Source organism: Neopelma chrysocephalum, unplaced genomic scaffold (assembly GCF_003984885.1).
Source record: "Neopelma chrysocephalum unplaced genomic scaffold, ASM398488v2 Primary Assembly neopelma1_44, whole genome shotgun sequence".
NCBI classification, from domain to species: domain Eukaryota; kingdom Metazoa; phylum Chordata; class Aves; order Passeriformes; family Pipridae; genus Neopelma; species Neopelma chrysocephalum.
The window spans coordinates 5,947,970-5,962,372 of NW_020897703.1; the positions used below are offsets into that span (position 1 = coordinate 5,947,970).

At 43.5% G+C, this 14,403-nt stretch overlaps 1 protein-coding gene across 1 annotated transcript in view; it reads left to right on the forward strand.

Annotated features, from left to right (window-relative positions):
* The first annotated feature begins 9,898 nt into the window (after positions 1-9,898).
* The window catches only part of PLCL1 (phospholipase C like 1 (inactive)), a 195,997-nt gene continuing 191,492 nt past the window's right edge, over positions 9,899-14,403 (forward strand). The window contains exon 1 of the mRNA XM_027678201.1: positions 9,899-10,209. Coding sequence (XP_027534002.1) covers positions 9,937-10,209 — 273 coding nt within the window. The 5' untranslated portion in view covers positions 9,899-9,936. The remainder of the gene's footprint in view (positions 10,210-14,403) is intronic.

Genomic DNA, 14,403 nt, shown 5'->3' on the forward strand with positions numbered 1-14,403 from the left:
AATTTAATGATGAAAAGGAGAATTGCAACTGTAAAACCAGTTGCAGAGTTGGAAGTAGAGCATTTTACAACCCCAGACTTTGTTATAATTTTTTAAATACTCGGATTCTGATATTTATTAATCAATTCTAGAGATACAAGCCTGGCAAGCTTTAAGGGGCAACACTTCACAATAATCTACTTGTATAATGAAATAGACTGTCATGGTTTGAGAGCCCCAAAATCCAATTCCCTAGTTCTAGCCCCCCTCCCACATCTCAACCCAGTGTGAGATGGGTTTTCCAGACACCACACGAGACTCAAAATGGGGGGGAAGGGAATATATATTACAATACACTGTACAAAATAAATAGTATAATACATCACATACAATCTCAACTATCTCTACCATGACATACAGTATTTACAGTGGATCAAATCACTTCTCCCTTCCAAATAAAAGTCCAGGAGGGAAGAAGGGAAAGATCCTTTCATCTCTCTTAGCAGCAGTCCCTCTAAGGCAGCAGTTTCTCTCTGTCTTCCATGCAGCAGCTGTAGCTGGATCTTTGCCAGTACACACGAGGGGATATCCAGGCCCCTCGGCCCTTCGTCTCCAAATGAACGTCTCCTCTTCCGTGGGCTGCGTAGCAGAGACAAGACTCGCTTCACCACGTCATATCATGGGGTGTAAGACCCCCATGAAGGTCCCTTCCTCAGGGGATTCACCCCTGAGTCAGAACGTCTCGGGCAGCTTTCAGTTGAAGGCCTTTTCCTCAAGAGTTCTATCAGAGCTTCCGTGCTCTGATCTCAGGCTGCTCGCTTCTCAGCAGCAGTGAGGGGGGACCCAAGGTCACCCCCCACACACATTCCTTCGGCCGTCCCAGTCCAGCTTCCTGGGACACCTGAGCTTCTTAGCTCCTCTTTCAGCAGTGCTGTAGCATTTTAGGACTCCTCTCAGGTGGGAGTCCACCACCCCCTCCTCTCTATGAGAGGAGAGGTCTCCAAGGAGTTTGGGGGAATTGGTTTGCAGTCCTTACCCCAAAACTCTCTCTGTAGAACTTAGTTCTCTCTCTGCTGCTGCTCTCTTTCTCTTCAGACAACTCTGTGTCTTCTTGCTTGGCTGCAATGTCTGTCTGCTGCTCCTTATCTACCGCTGGCTCTCTGCTTCTCCTCAGTCAGTGCTGTTCTTGCTGCTGCTTTTGCTGTCCACGGTGGAGGAAAAAACTCAGCTACAGATACTTAGCCCAGTTTAGCACTGTTCCAAGTCCCTGTAGCCCCCCAACCGGGGGCTGGGGGGGCTCCTGCCCCTTCCTCGTGGCTTACCACATGGCCACCTCTTCTTCAACAACTACAACAATTCCAACTACAACCCTTCTCTTCCGGTCTAAGTGTCATATGTTTATATTTTCCAGGAGCGCTGATTGGGTCAAACCCCAAGGGTCACCACCCCCTGGGGGTTTACCATTTTATAACTCTAGGGGGAAAACTGTTTCCCCCCACCACATAGACTATTTTATCTGGAGATTTCAAATAACTGTACAAAGAGAGCCCTTCCTCTGAAAATTTTGATTATTTAAAAAAGATTATTAGATACATAGGAAAAACAACAACTCAAAGCATTGATTTTTCAAAAGGATAGCTAATCTTTCCGTAGTTAACATTAAATTTGACTTGTTCTTATGTAACATGAAGAGATTTTTCCATATTAATGTTTCAGTTAGAATCCAGCTTTATGAGATCACCCATCTTGCCTGCATGAGTGATTAGGGGATTTTTTTGCTTTGTTTCTTTTTTATTTTGCTCAATTTGCAATTCACTCTTTTTCCTGCATTTTGTGAAATACTATCTCAGGGCATCTGTGAGCTCTGAAATGTTTTTACCTTTTGCTTTTCATTCAAATCAAGGGATTTAAGTATTTGGACCAATAGGTAATTCAAATTCAATTTGTTTTATTTGTAGTAGCTCATAGGAAATAAGCCACCGTAAGTTTTAGCCCACGCTATGGACCTAGGAATTTACAAAACAAGAGAGATCACTCTTCTTTAGGTTTTTCCTATTCTCATCAAAATCAGAAACTGTTGAGAAGTGCTGTGTTCAAGTATGGCTCACTCAGCCTTATTGTGTATAATATCTGCTCATAAAATCATTTCTTGGCATCTTTGGACATCACACTTGCAGAATATATATGGGGAAAGCTGTGCTGTCTTTTGACAGCATCGTAGCCTGAAGGGTTAATACACTTTAATCTCCCCAAATCTTGCTACCAAGTCTGACTGTACATCTAAGATTACATGAAAAGAAGGTAAATCATTAGAATTAGAGGATTCTTCCAAACCACAAAGTAAACAGCTGACTTCTATGTTTACCTAACACATTTTATTGTGGATTTGTCTGTAAATCTCTGCATTTGGGAGGAAAACTCTCCTGGCCTTGTATTCGCAGAATGCTTCACTTTTGTTAATCCTGCTGTAGGATACAGTGGGCGTAAGTATAGGCTACAGATTTTAACTACCAGCTTATTGAACCCCACTCAGAAAAGACACAGATAAACAGTGGTTTCAATTTATACATGTTAGTATTCCCACAGTGGCAAATTTTAGGAAAATAAGCTTACATAGATTAGTCATTAGGCTTTCTTTTCCATGTCCTCAGATAATCTTCTAACCTGATGTTAAGGAACATGAGCTTTTCAATATACTTAATCCCTGATGGAAAATATTTTTAATCTTCTTAAAATCCTTTTCAATTAATACCAGAGGAATTCAAGTTATATTGAGGATTACATTGTGCTCATAATCATATTGGTTTTTTTTGTTTTTATTTTGAGGTGATTTTTTCTAATGAATTAAGAGAGATGGGCCAAATTTGCATGCATGAGAAATAACCAGACATAGATGAATTTGAAAACTTGCTAAAAACATTTATCTAGCTACATATAACCTTGTGTTTGGAAGTGGTATCAAGGAGTAGGCCAAAGTTGCCTATAACTTTAGTTCCAGTGTAAAAAGAAAGACTTTACAGGTTTTCCTGTTCATATATACTACCACTTTAGGTCAGAGTAAAAGCTGTTAAAAATATTGCTGGGAAACACAGTTTTGACTTTTTTCATATGAAATCAGCTTTCTTTGAAATGAGGCAAATGTGGGTACAGCTCTTTACACTCTTTCTTTGGGAGGCTGTCTAAAGATAGCAGTGTACTTCTAACACTTACTTACCATGGGAGCATCTGGTTTAGCATTTTTGTTTGGATCAAGGTGCAATTTTGAAGCAAATCTCCTGATCATCCTAACTTACCTACTTGATTCTCATCACAGAGCAGTTTCCAAGTGCAAACTGACTTCTCAGTTGAAACCAAGAGACGGGGATCTGTACTCCAATGTGCAGCTATTCTATCCATGGGACTGGACCTCTATCCCCACGCAAAATGCCTATCAGTGATATCAGGCTCTCATCACCAGTGCTCTCCCCACACAGATCCACTCCTATTAGATCGTTTGATACTTTCCCTCACATCATTGTCAGGAGCCCCCGAAAGAATTTAAATGAGTTCTTTTCTCCTGATGGTCAGGCTAGTGCATACCACCTCAGTGGTCCAGGATGCACATGATTAACCTGTTTATGACCAAAAACCAGTTAAGCAGTGCAAAATCTTTCAGGAAGTGCATGTCAGGAGGAAGATTGTATGTCTGATTAACAGGTAGAAGAACCTAAAGTCCATTCTTGGTATACTGTCCAGATTTCCTCCAAAGTCTTTAACTGCAAAGTGGATATGAATATGACTCTTGCTGACATTGGTAGCAATTTGCTTCTGAGGTGACAAGATTAGAGACCATAAGAGTAGCTTTTGAACTGGGATATTACCAGAACGCTTTCTATTCTCAGTAAGAATAATTCCTGGCTAATAGGTATCATTTAACACTAATGCTGCTTCCCCGCCAGCTGCACAGATCATGATAATCCAAATGATCCCAAAAAATTGTCTGTAAGTGTGTGGGAACCGTGCTGCCATTGCATTTCTAACACGGAATATATCCTTGGAGCTAGCAAGGATGGAAAAGGCTGTGACATAGCACGGCCTGTGGCATGAAACTGAACCTCTTGGTAAGTAATTACCAAAGAATGGAGGAAGTGGCACATATCTATTGGATCACACTGTTCATGGCAGTGAACAAGGAAGTTCACAAAGCCTGAAAGGTAGCAACAACTACAATTAGATTTCTATGCATGTGTTCCAGCTGAAAAAATACTAAAAGCAATGATCAGAGGAGCTAAAAAGAGCTCTATGAAAAAGACAGTCATCGGTAAAGGTCCTCATTAAGTGGAATTACCACCTACCTTAAACAAGTCATTAAGTATCAGACTTGAAAAAGAATTCGTCTTTAAGACTCCCTCAAATCCTCAAGACAATTTCTGTTATAACATATACAACAGGCCTTCTCTTCCCTCCCCCAAATTAAACAACTAGAAACTAAACATGGGCAACTTGAGAAAGCTTCACTGGTTGCACAAGTGAATAAACTCTGTTTTGCCTAGGTTGTAGCATGACTTCTGGGGTTACCTGAAGTTGTCCGTGGAAAATCTTATTTTCAATTACTTGTTAACTTCTTGAACTTCAGTCACATTGGCCGAAAATCTGAAGGGGTGTGTATGACTCATGTTGTGAGTCTTTATGTAAGGGAGATGCATTCTTGGCAAACATCTACCCCTGAAAATCAGGTTAGGAAAAAAATGTTTTTTTTACAAAACCAAAACAACACATGACATCTTACCATTGTCCCTTAGAAAAATTCTAATGTCACCTCCTTTTACAGTTGATGCTAAATATGGTAGAAGAATTGCTTCCTTATCAGGAACGTGCTAAATTTGGTTCAATTGTTGTTACCTGCTATGCCTCTGCAAAATTTGTTTACAGAAGCTCTCTATCTCAGATTTTACTCCCCTTTTCATTCCAGGCTTTACCTAACCCGTGCTCCATTCAGTCTCTTTGCAGCTGTGGAGCAGTTGTGCTGTATCACGGTCAAAGTCAACCAGCAGAGCCATGAGCTCCCTCCTGCAGTGACCCACCACTGTGCGCAGGTGTGGGGTGAAGGAAACTGTTGGTTGAATGCGCAGCGGGAAGAGCTGAGCCTGCAGGAGAGGAAGCAATGGGTGAAGCAAATCCATAGTAGGGATAATGAAAGAAGTATCCCCTACTGGTGGCAAGAAAAGCCACAACTATTCTAACAAGAGTGTCCAGTAGTCCTCTCAGGTCTCCTGTGCTCACCGTGGCAACTGGTGAGCAAAAGATGGTAGCAGTAACTAGGAAGATCCAGGTAGGGTAAGGAGAGAGAAGAGGAGACACTGAATGCCAAAACACCTTGCTACAGCTTGGAGAGCAAGGAGGTGGGTGATGGTAAAATGTCTGAAGGAAGGTGAAAAGAAGAGCTCCAGGTAAGGAAAGCAGCCTCATTCACAGATAGCGAGAGTAGCCACAGTCCTACAGCATTCCACATGATCGCAACATTTGCACCAAAGGATATTAAACTGCATCACGACCACTAACCTTAATTCTGGTGCTTGCTAACTTTTGGTTGGTTTTTGCAGTGCTAAGGATCTTTCCATGTGCGCTGATTTCCAAATAGAAATCAGTACATTCCACTCCAGGGGTTTGGGCCTGTGTCTATATAGTAAGCAGTGGCTGTGAAATCAGATTAAACATGACCTAACCAAGGTCCTGATTTTACCATTTCTCGTACTTAAATAGCGTATCTGTTTGGGCAAACAATACTGCTAAAACAAAGGATTGTTTCTCAGAGCAAAGAGTTGGCAGGAATCTTCTATAACCACAGTATTCTAATTATTAAAAACAATTAAAGTACTATCAGACAGTGAAAAGAATTCATGAATGACTTTAGCTGGAACAAGAACATCATTAAGATAAAGGCATATCACAAAAGTGTCTCTTGTTAAGTTAGAGAAGATATAACATTTATACTACCTGGAAAATATAATATGATGTCTAAGTATAATGAGATTTTTTCAAAAAAGCAGGAGGCAAGACAAAATGAGAATTAATAAAAAAATTAGGAGGCATTGAATCAAGGAGTGTAAATATTTTTTAAAAATTAATAAAATTGGAAAACATACACACTATGTTTTAAAGAAAGATTATGACCTTTTAACTATTTTGATTTATACTATTTTGAACTTGCACTTTTTTCCCAGTCTGAAAGCTTAATTATAGTTTTATAGGTGAAATATGACTTGGGGTTGTCTTGCCAAAACATGAGTGAAGCTTAGCAACAAGTACATATTGGTATAAATAAATTATATCATTCTTTTTCTGTTGTTGTTTTATAATATCATGTTCAGGCTATAACAGCACAGACACAATAACCACTAAGACTTTAAAAAAATCACTTCTTTAAGAATTACCTAGCAAAACATTTTCTCATCAATAGCTTTGTGTAAGTCTCATCAATTCTAAAATTATGATTTGCTGTCAGTGCATACTTAAAGAAATCACAACTTTTTCCCTACTGCTTTCTCTATCTTGCAAAGTAGATGTTCATGACACAGGAAAAGATGTCAGTTTTCACACTTCATCAGCCAATTGGTACAGGAGCACCACTTTTGGCTCCCAGCAGAATACTTAATTTTAAGAGCTTCCCAAAATTCAATGTCTAGGTGCAAACTACTGGCTTATGTAAGCTATACTTCAGCACAGCTCCAAGACAACTTATTTTCAGCTGGTTTATGATACAAACTACACCCACTAAGGAACGATTGTGTGCCTTAAGGATGGAGATGGGAGTAAGCAGAATGTACAAAAAAAAAATCCACATCAAAATAGACATTGCAGGCACTTGCTGACTCATATGTTCAGGCAAACACATGGACTTTTTTATCTACCATCTTGTCTTCCTTAGCTTGAGTGGATTCCTTGACTGTTCTTGAAAATCTCTCCCTATCTGAAGTAACTGTAGACAACACTGCAGTGTTTTTGTACAGTGGGCTGCATCAGATCATCTTGAAACTGAGCACAGAAACGTGTTAAATACACTTATCACCACCCAATCTTGATTTTTTTACTTTCTATGCAAGCACTTTTAGTGTAAAGCTTCCTTTTGTTAAATCTCTTTTCTTATTAAACATTAAGAAGTATCAAAACCAATTCCTCTTTTGCTTCATAATTCGTGGTTCTTCCCAAACAGAAGCAGATAGATACAGATGCCTCAGAAGAATCCAGAGATGCATAGTCAGTAAAATAGCCAACCTTCTGTTCTCTTCTAGAGAAGAATTTAGTTAAACTCTCTCTTAGGTGAATTCTAAAACCTTTGCATTTTGTGGACAAACAGATCAAAAATATAATTAGTTCTGTGTTCCCTGTAGGTTTGATGTTTATGAAATTTAAAATCCGTAGATTCCCCGTAGACCCTTTTCAGTTAAAGACTTCAGATGTGAAAGGTTGGAATATGAGGTGAGAATTAAATGATTTTAAACTTTTGATATCCGAAGACAATGCATTTGACAATAAGTATCTCCCTAATTTTGAGTGTGTAAGACAAATCCTAGAAAGGATAAAGTTCTTTAATATGTTATATGCATCTGTCCACGCAACACGCTGCAGACAGTTTCTGGTAGATGCAGCAGATTTCAGCTATGACAGTATTTTGCTGTTCTCAAATGATTAAACCAGGGATTAAACTTCATATGATTTCACAAAATATATGAAAAAGCTGCAATGCATTTCTACATGAAGCAATAATTCCCTCTATTAAAATACTGCATGATAATTACCTTTTCTATTGTCTTTAAATTAGTCTTCTTAGTTCAGACTGTGTGATACTATATGGATAAGTTTTTATTAGTTGGTTTTGTGGTTTTTTCCCCCTCTTTGTTGCAGTGACTTAGTATCATGTTCTGTCTGTGTACAATGCAGGCTGAGGTTAAGTCTTCCATTCACTTACAAGTCTCTTCTCTCCAGTATTTTTTAAGATAAATATTTCTTCAATGTGAATATTTTCTTTTTTCTTTTAGAGTTACTTATTTTGTGGTCTTTCACACTGAAAGAAACCAGACCAAACCAAAGTAAATGTGGTAGACATGAATTATGACTTTTTTTTTTTTACATAAAACTTAGAAGAAATCTCATGAAGAAAGTTGAGTTATATTTAGATCTGTCCCTCAGTCAGCATTTCTTTGTGTTGAACATGATAAATGCCTCAATAACCTTGACAGAAGCTCTGAGATTTTTTTAATGTGGAATTCTAAATATTATATATAGTGTATGTATATAGATATATAAATTTCACATCCTTTAAGTAGCAGTTATGCTCTGTAGCCAGGCATTTGCTAGTAACTAATGACTGGGTGGGGTAAGGAGGTTATCTCTTATTCTTTTTTTCTTAATCACTGATTTCCAACAGGTGCCAAACACATTCATTAGAGAATTACTTTAGAAACCAGGGAGAAATTAATTTTTCCAGACCCTTACTATCTTTAAAGCTGATAGCTGTAATTTTGAATTTTGAATATCTCCAGTGACTATCAGCTTGTGCAGCCCTACCCCTCCTATTTTCCATCTCACTGTATAATCTCCTTCTCACCTCTTTCCTCTGCTTTCACCCTTGCTGCACTCCCCTTCACCCCACCTTTCCCGAGGTCTCCACATAATCCCATTATAACTAAATACCACCTGAAGAATTGCGAAGGACAGCGCCGCGCTCACACGAACTCTTCCGAAGGCTGACGGGGCTCTCGGCCTGGCTGTCTGGGATACATCCCTTTCCTGGGGGGCTCCTCTTCCCCGCCTCCCTTCGGGCCCCGCACCGGGACCACGGCGGCTGCGGGAGCGGGGACCGTGCGCGCCGCCAGGGGGCGGTGTCGGCCCTGCCACGGCCCTGCCCGGGGCTGTGCGGGGCTGGGGCTGAGCGGGGCCGGGGCTGTGCGGGGCTGTGCGGAGCTGAGCGGGGCTGTGCGAGGCTGGGTCCGTGCGGCGCCGGGGCTGTGCGAGGCTGAGCAGGGCTGGGGCTGTGAGGGGCCGGGCGCGGACGGGTCCGTGCGGATTGGTACTGGTCCGGGTCTGTGCGGGGCTGAGCGGGGCCGTGCGGGGCGGGACCACCACAAGCCGTGAGGAAAGTGAGCGGCGGGGACAGGGCGGCGAACTCGCAGCCCTGCACGACCTGCCCTGCTCTGGGCTCCTTTTCAAGAGACGGAGGAGCCCCAACGCGAGTCCCCCTCACGCCTCGCACTCTCTCCGCCGGCCCGCCCTCAGCAGCCGGTTCACCTCACACCCGCAGCCCCTGCTGGCAGCGCTCCCTCGCTCGGCGTCGCTGCCCTGCCACAGCGGCTCTGGCCGAGCGCTGCGGGATGTGTCACTTAAGTCACCTCTCCCACACGCTGCTTTTACCCTGGTACGGGGGGCAGCAGCCCAAACCTGCCTAAATCTCTCGCGGGAAAGCATTCCCGCGGCCGACCCAGCTCCCGACGGGCGACACGGCCCTTCCTGAACCCTCTTCCTGAGGGTTGTGGCGGGGGCGCCCGGGTATGACACGGCCTCACAGCCCCACCTGCCCTCGCCCGCACCGCCCCGAGTGCCCGTCCAGGCGTCCCGCGGGCACGCCCCTCCCCGCGTCCATTGGCCGCCGCGGCGCCGCCGGGGGGCGGGCGCGGTGCTGATTGGCCGAGCGGGCCGTCCCTCAACGCCGCCCGTCAACACACGCCCGGCTCCTGTCACAACAGCGCGGGGCTGTGGCTGCACTTCCTGCGCGCCCCCCGCCCCCGGCACTGCCGCGTCCCGCCGGGCGCCCCGCGCTGGGGCACGGCCATGGCTCCTCCGGGGAGAGCTGGCGCTGCTGCTGCCGCCGCCGTCGCCGTACCGTGAGGGGAGCGCCGCGGGACGCCGTCCGCTCCTCTGTCCGTGTGACCCCCCCCGCCCTCCCAGCGTCCCGGAGAAGTTGACGCCGCTGGCGGGGCAATGGCAGAGGCTGCCGGCGGCAGAGAGCAGCCCGCGGCGGGCCGTGCCCCTGCCGACGCCGCGCACCGTGCCGAGGAGGAGCCCGAGCCGGCTTCGCTGGACGCCCCGGCGGGGGCCGCGGGCAGGAGGCGGGAGCGCCGCAGCGGCGTCTCGGCCGTCGGCACCGCCGAGCGCTTCCCCGGCGGCAGCCTGGGGCCGGCGGCAGCGCCCGACCCCGACGCCTGCCTGCTGGAGGCGGCCAAGGCCACCCCGCGGAGGAGCAGCATCATCAAGGTAAGACTGCGCCTCCCCGCCCGCGGAGTTTCCGCGGGTCCCACCGCCGGGCTGCCCGGGCTGGAACCGCCCTCCGGTGTGCCCGGGGCCGCGGGGGGAGCCGGGGCGGGCAGGGGGCGGTGGGAGCCCGCCGGGCAGGGGCTGCGCGCACCCTCCGCGCAGGGGGAGCAGCCGCTCCGCTCCCCGCGCGGCGCTGCCGCCCCGCCTGCAGCGGGCAAGGGCGTTGGGGCCGCGGCGCTGCCCCCCCGGAGCTCCCGGAGAACAGTGGGTCCCCGGAGCGAGGGGCTGTCCGAGGTGTGTGCCAGGGTGCTGCTCCCGCCGCCCCGGGAGCTGTCGGGGTCCCACCCGCGCTCCTGCGTGACCCGTGGGTTTCGCAGCGGGGCAGCTCCCCGCCGAGTTGTAAAGTTATTTGTGTAGCAGCTCCTATCTGTTCTTATTTAATATTCATGAAATACCTGGAGGCAGAATAAATAGCTTCCACAGCGCTGGGTTTCTTTGCTCTTGAGTAGCAAAATATGCAGTGGCACAAATTAACAGGAGGTGTGTTTGGACACAGGATGTAGTACAGATTGCTACGGAGCAGCGCCGTGTGTTTAGCACCCTTAATGTCAGATTAACAGGTCGGGCGTGATCTTAAAGCCTCCGTCTTTATGTTTTGGTAGGGAAAATGGCTTTATGATTATGTTATTTTTTTCCGGTTTAATTTTTAAGAATAAACTATGTGGTTTCGAATTAAATGGTATCTCCTTGCAAGTACGTGGGCTAATCGCTAGTTTCTGGGGAACCGATGAATGAAGTCTCCTGGGCAAACTTAATTTAGCATATGGTCACACGTGATCCTCTTGTAGTGATTTGCACTTGGAAGGCATCGGGAGAACAGTGGAAAATGAGACTTCACTTCTGTAAATGTGTGAAGGCACTGGGCAAAGCTTTAGCTCAAGGCAAGAAGGAAGAATACAGGCTTAGCTCTTACAGCTTAGTATGTCTATTCAAAGGAAGAATGGAAAAGCAAAATATTTGCTTTTTGCATTTTAAAGTTTTCAAGTCAGAGGAGACTGAAGTAGATAAGTGCAAAACAGCCTCGAGGAACCTTTGCAGGTTTCACCTTGAAATATTAACCCGTTAAGCCCAACAAAGCGTTGAATGGTGGTTTTAGTCTTCTAAAGACTAATATGATGGGAATATTTCCAATCTCAAGCTGCATGAATGCTTTACTAAATTAGGACCAAAGCTCTGTAACTGTACTGGTATGGAAATGGTATTTTTTTCTTGGAATTGTATGAAGGCTTCAGAATCTGAAAATACGCAAGCTTGAATTGCAGTTAAGAAGCATCATTATTTTGCAGACTATACCAGTAGATATATTTTAATCACATAAATGGCGTATAAATGTTGATGACTGGGTAGCATTTTCACTACAGGTTGATAACAATACTACTGAGAGTGATAATGATCACTCCTCTAGCTGAAGGAAATTTCTTCAGATACATCCTAGGACGGTGTTTACCGGGAGAGAGATTTCTGACAGAGATAAGAAAGAATTAATGTTGTGAAACAAGGAACTGGTAAGGCCTCATCTGAAATACTGGGTAAACTCAGTTTCCTGTGTTTAGGAATGGTGTATTCAATCTGAGGCAGATGCACAGAAGGATAGTGAGGATGGGCTGATAAAGTCAATGGATTGAATACTGTATGAGGGAAACTTTGATTTCATGGACAAAAGCAAAGGATGCCTGTGCATAAATCCAGTCTGAAAACTCAAAAGTTATTCCAGGCACTATAAGAATTTGAATGAATATCATAATTTCTTGTGATAGAAATGGAATGAAAAATACTGTAATTCATCTTAAATATAGTTGTTAAGCAGCTGGATGAAATTTGATAACATGGCTGTGTCTGATAGCAGGTATCTGAACTTGAGAATTCCCAGGCTGTGCATCTCTAAGGCAACTGTTGGGGCCCCATACAGAGCATTGTGTTTCTTGTCCCACAAGGCTGTCTCAATGGTATATAAAATCACAGTTTTCCTTTGGCATTATACTAGTGAATAGGAAATACTTTTAACTTGGGCTAGAAATTAAATAATTTATTTGTCTGCATCTTTCAGGAATTTCTGATGTCGTAGGAGATGTGCAGCAGGTGTTAGGTGGAAATTTTAGATGGAATTAAGATAAAATCCTGCAGTTTATTTTACCTCTTTTTTTTAACTCACCTTCAACATGCAGGAGTTCTGCTCAAGCATAGCATGTTTTGCAGGGGAAAGAATTTTACAATATTTTATTATATTTATTTTACTCTGAAAAGTCCGTATGTTCATGTAAATTTATAGTTAAAGTAGTATTCCATTGCTTTCTTTAAACTGGTCTTGCCAGCTGAAAAATGAGGCTTAAGAAAGCAAAGGAAGTTGGACAGTAAGGACAGGACTGCAGGCGTTCAACTCTCCTGCCCTGTTTTTCCATTTCTCTCCTGACTATTTAAAGGTGTACTTTAAACTAGAGTGGTTTTGCTCAGTTAAGCAGAACGTTAAAATTCTGTAGATTCAGATGATCAAAGTACACTTTTAACAGCATTTTTTTCCCCAGCTATCTTTTAGAACTCAGGAAGTCTCAAGGTTAGCATCTGAGAGCGCAGTTCCAGTGGAAGCCAGACTTGCTTACATTGGAGTGTTCTGGCATCCACAGTATAACTGTGAAGTACAAAGACTGAACTGGGACTTGCTTTGAAAACCTTTCCTGCAGCAAATTACACTTGGCATATACTGCAAGTAAAATATGAACCCTTCTAGATAATCTTCAGTGCATTCATGTGCTCTATATTTGGCTTCAGAAACAAGAGAACTCATTTATATAAAAAGAACAAAATGTAGCCAGAATATTTTTATTCCCATTTTGCTTTGCTGATGTTCACAGCTTTGTAGATTGAAGTAAGTTTAAAATAGGATTCATGAGAAATAGTTGTGGCCATTCTTGTGCATTAGAAAATTTCCCTAATACATGTGTATTAGTTGGGTTTTTTAGGGTTTCTGTTTGCTTGTTTTTTTTTCCTGTTGCAAGGAAGAAGTAAATGGTCTTACTACAGAACTGGAGCAAGAAAGGGAGTTTGCCATGAGGAGCCTGAAGTCAGAGTATGCTTGGGAGTAAACTTAGATAAATAGCAAGAGATCATAGAACTTGAGCCATTTTCTAAAAAGCCTAAAGATGGGCCATCCATTGACTAAATTATTTGCCAAGTGTTTCTTTTTTCTTTTTTTTTTTTTTTTCCCACCTTGGGAATAATCCAGGGCCAATTGTTTGCAAATAAAATGTTAATTGCAACCACTTCCAGGCTAGGAGAGCAGAAGACAGTGCTCAAAGAACTGAATGTCTTCTTTCTTTACATGTAATGCTTCCTGTGGGGGGGTTCTAAACAACATTGACTGATGTTGTGTTCCTTCTGGCATGTTCCTCCTGAAATTGCCATGTACAAGCATTTTAATAAATGGGTAGGAAGGCTGCGTAATTTGTTATGTAATGTCTACTGACATATTTTGTAACTTTCTATCAAAATATTTCCCTGTCAATTCTTATCGGGCTTCTCTCTGCTTTGTTTGCCCGCAATACAAACTTTTTGGGCTGTGTTTGTTTTTTTTTTCTTCCTGGATCTTTGTGTCAAGATACTGTAGCAGATAACACAGCTCTGTATTACGTTAGTAGCAACAGACTGTGCCCAGGAGATGAACTTCAAGTAGCAACTGCAGAGTCAAGACCTGAACTTCAGGCACAGTAGAGCTATGAGACTTTTCACTGAAGTTCTTCCAAAGGCCCTTTGCTTGCTTCATGCAGAGATTTTTCTTTAAAAACCAGTTGAGTTGTCCTTGCCCGTAATATACTACTAGTTTAAGAACTGCAAGGATTAGTGTTTTGCAATTGAATTCATCAGTGGAAGTGTATCAAGATAGCCAGCTGTCTTATTTCAAGACTTGTATTTATCCTAGTGACGTTTTTAGATTTAAAAAAACAAACCTGCAATAAAAACAATGAGGCTTAGTTTCTTTCAGTTTGTGTTCTGAAGTGTGGTGACAAAATTTAAGTGTTTTAGATGCGTGCTACATCTGTCTATGCAAATGACTATTTAAGGCTTTTTTTGTAAGACAGAGTTGTTCAGGACTGTAATGATTCTCCAGTAACTCTTGCATAGCTTTTTGTTGGGTAAGCT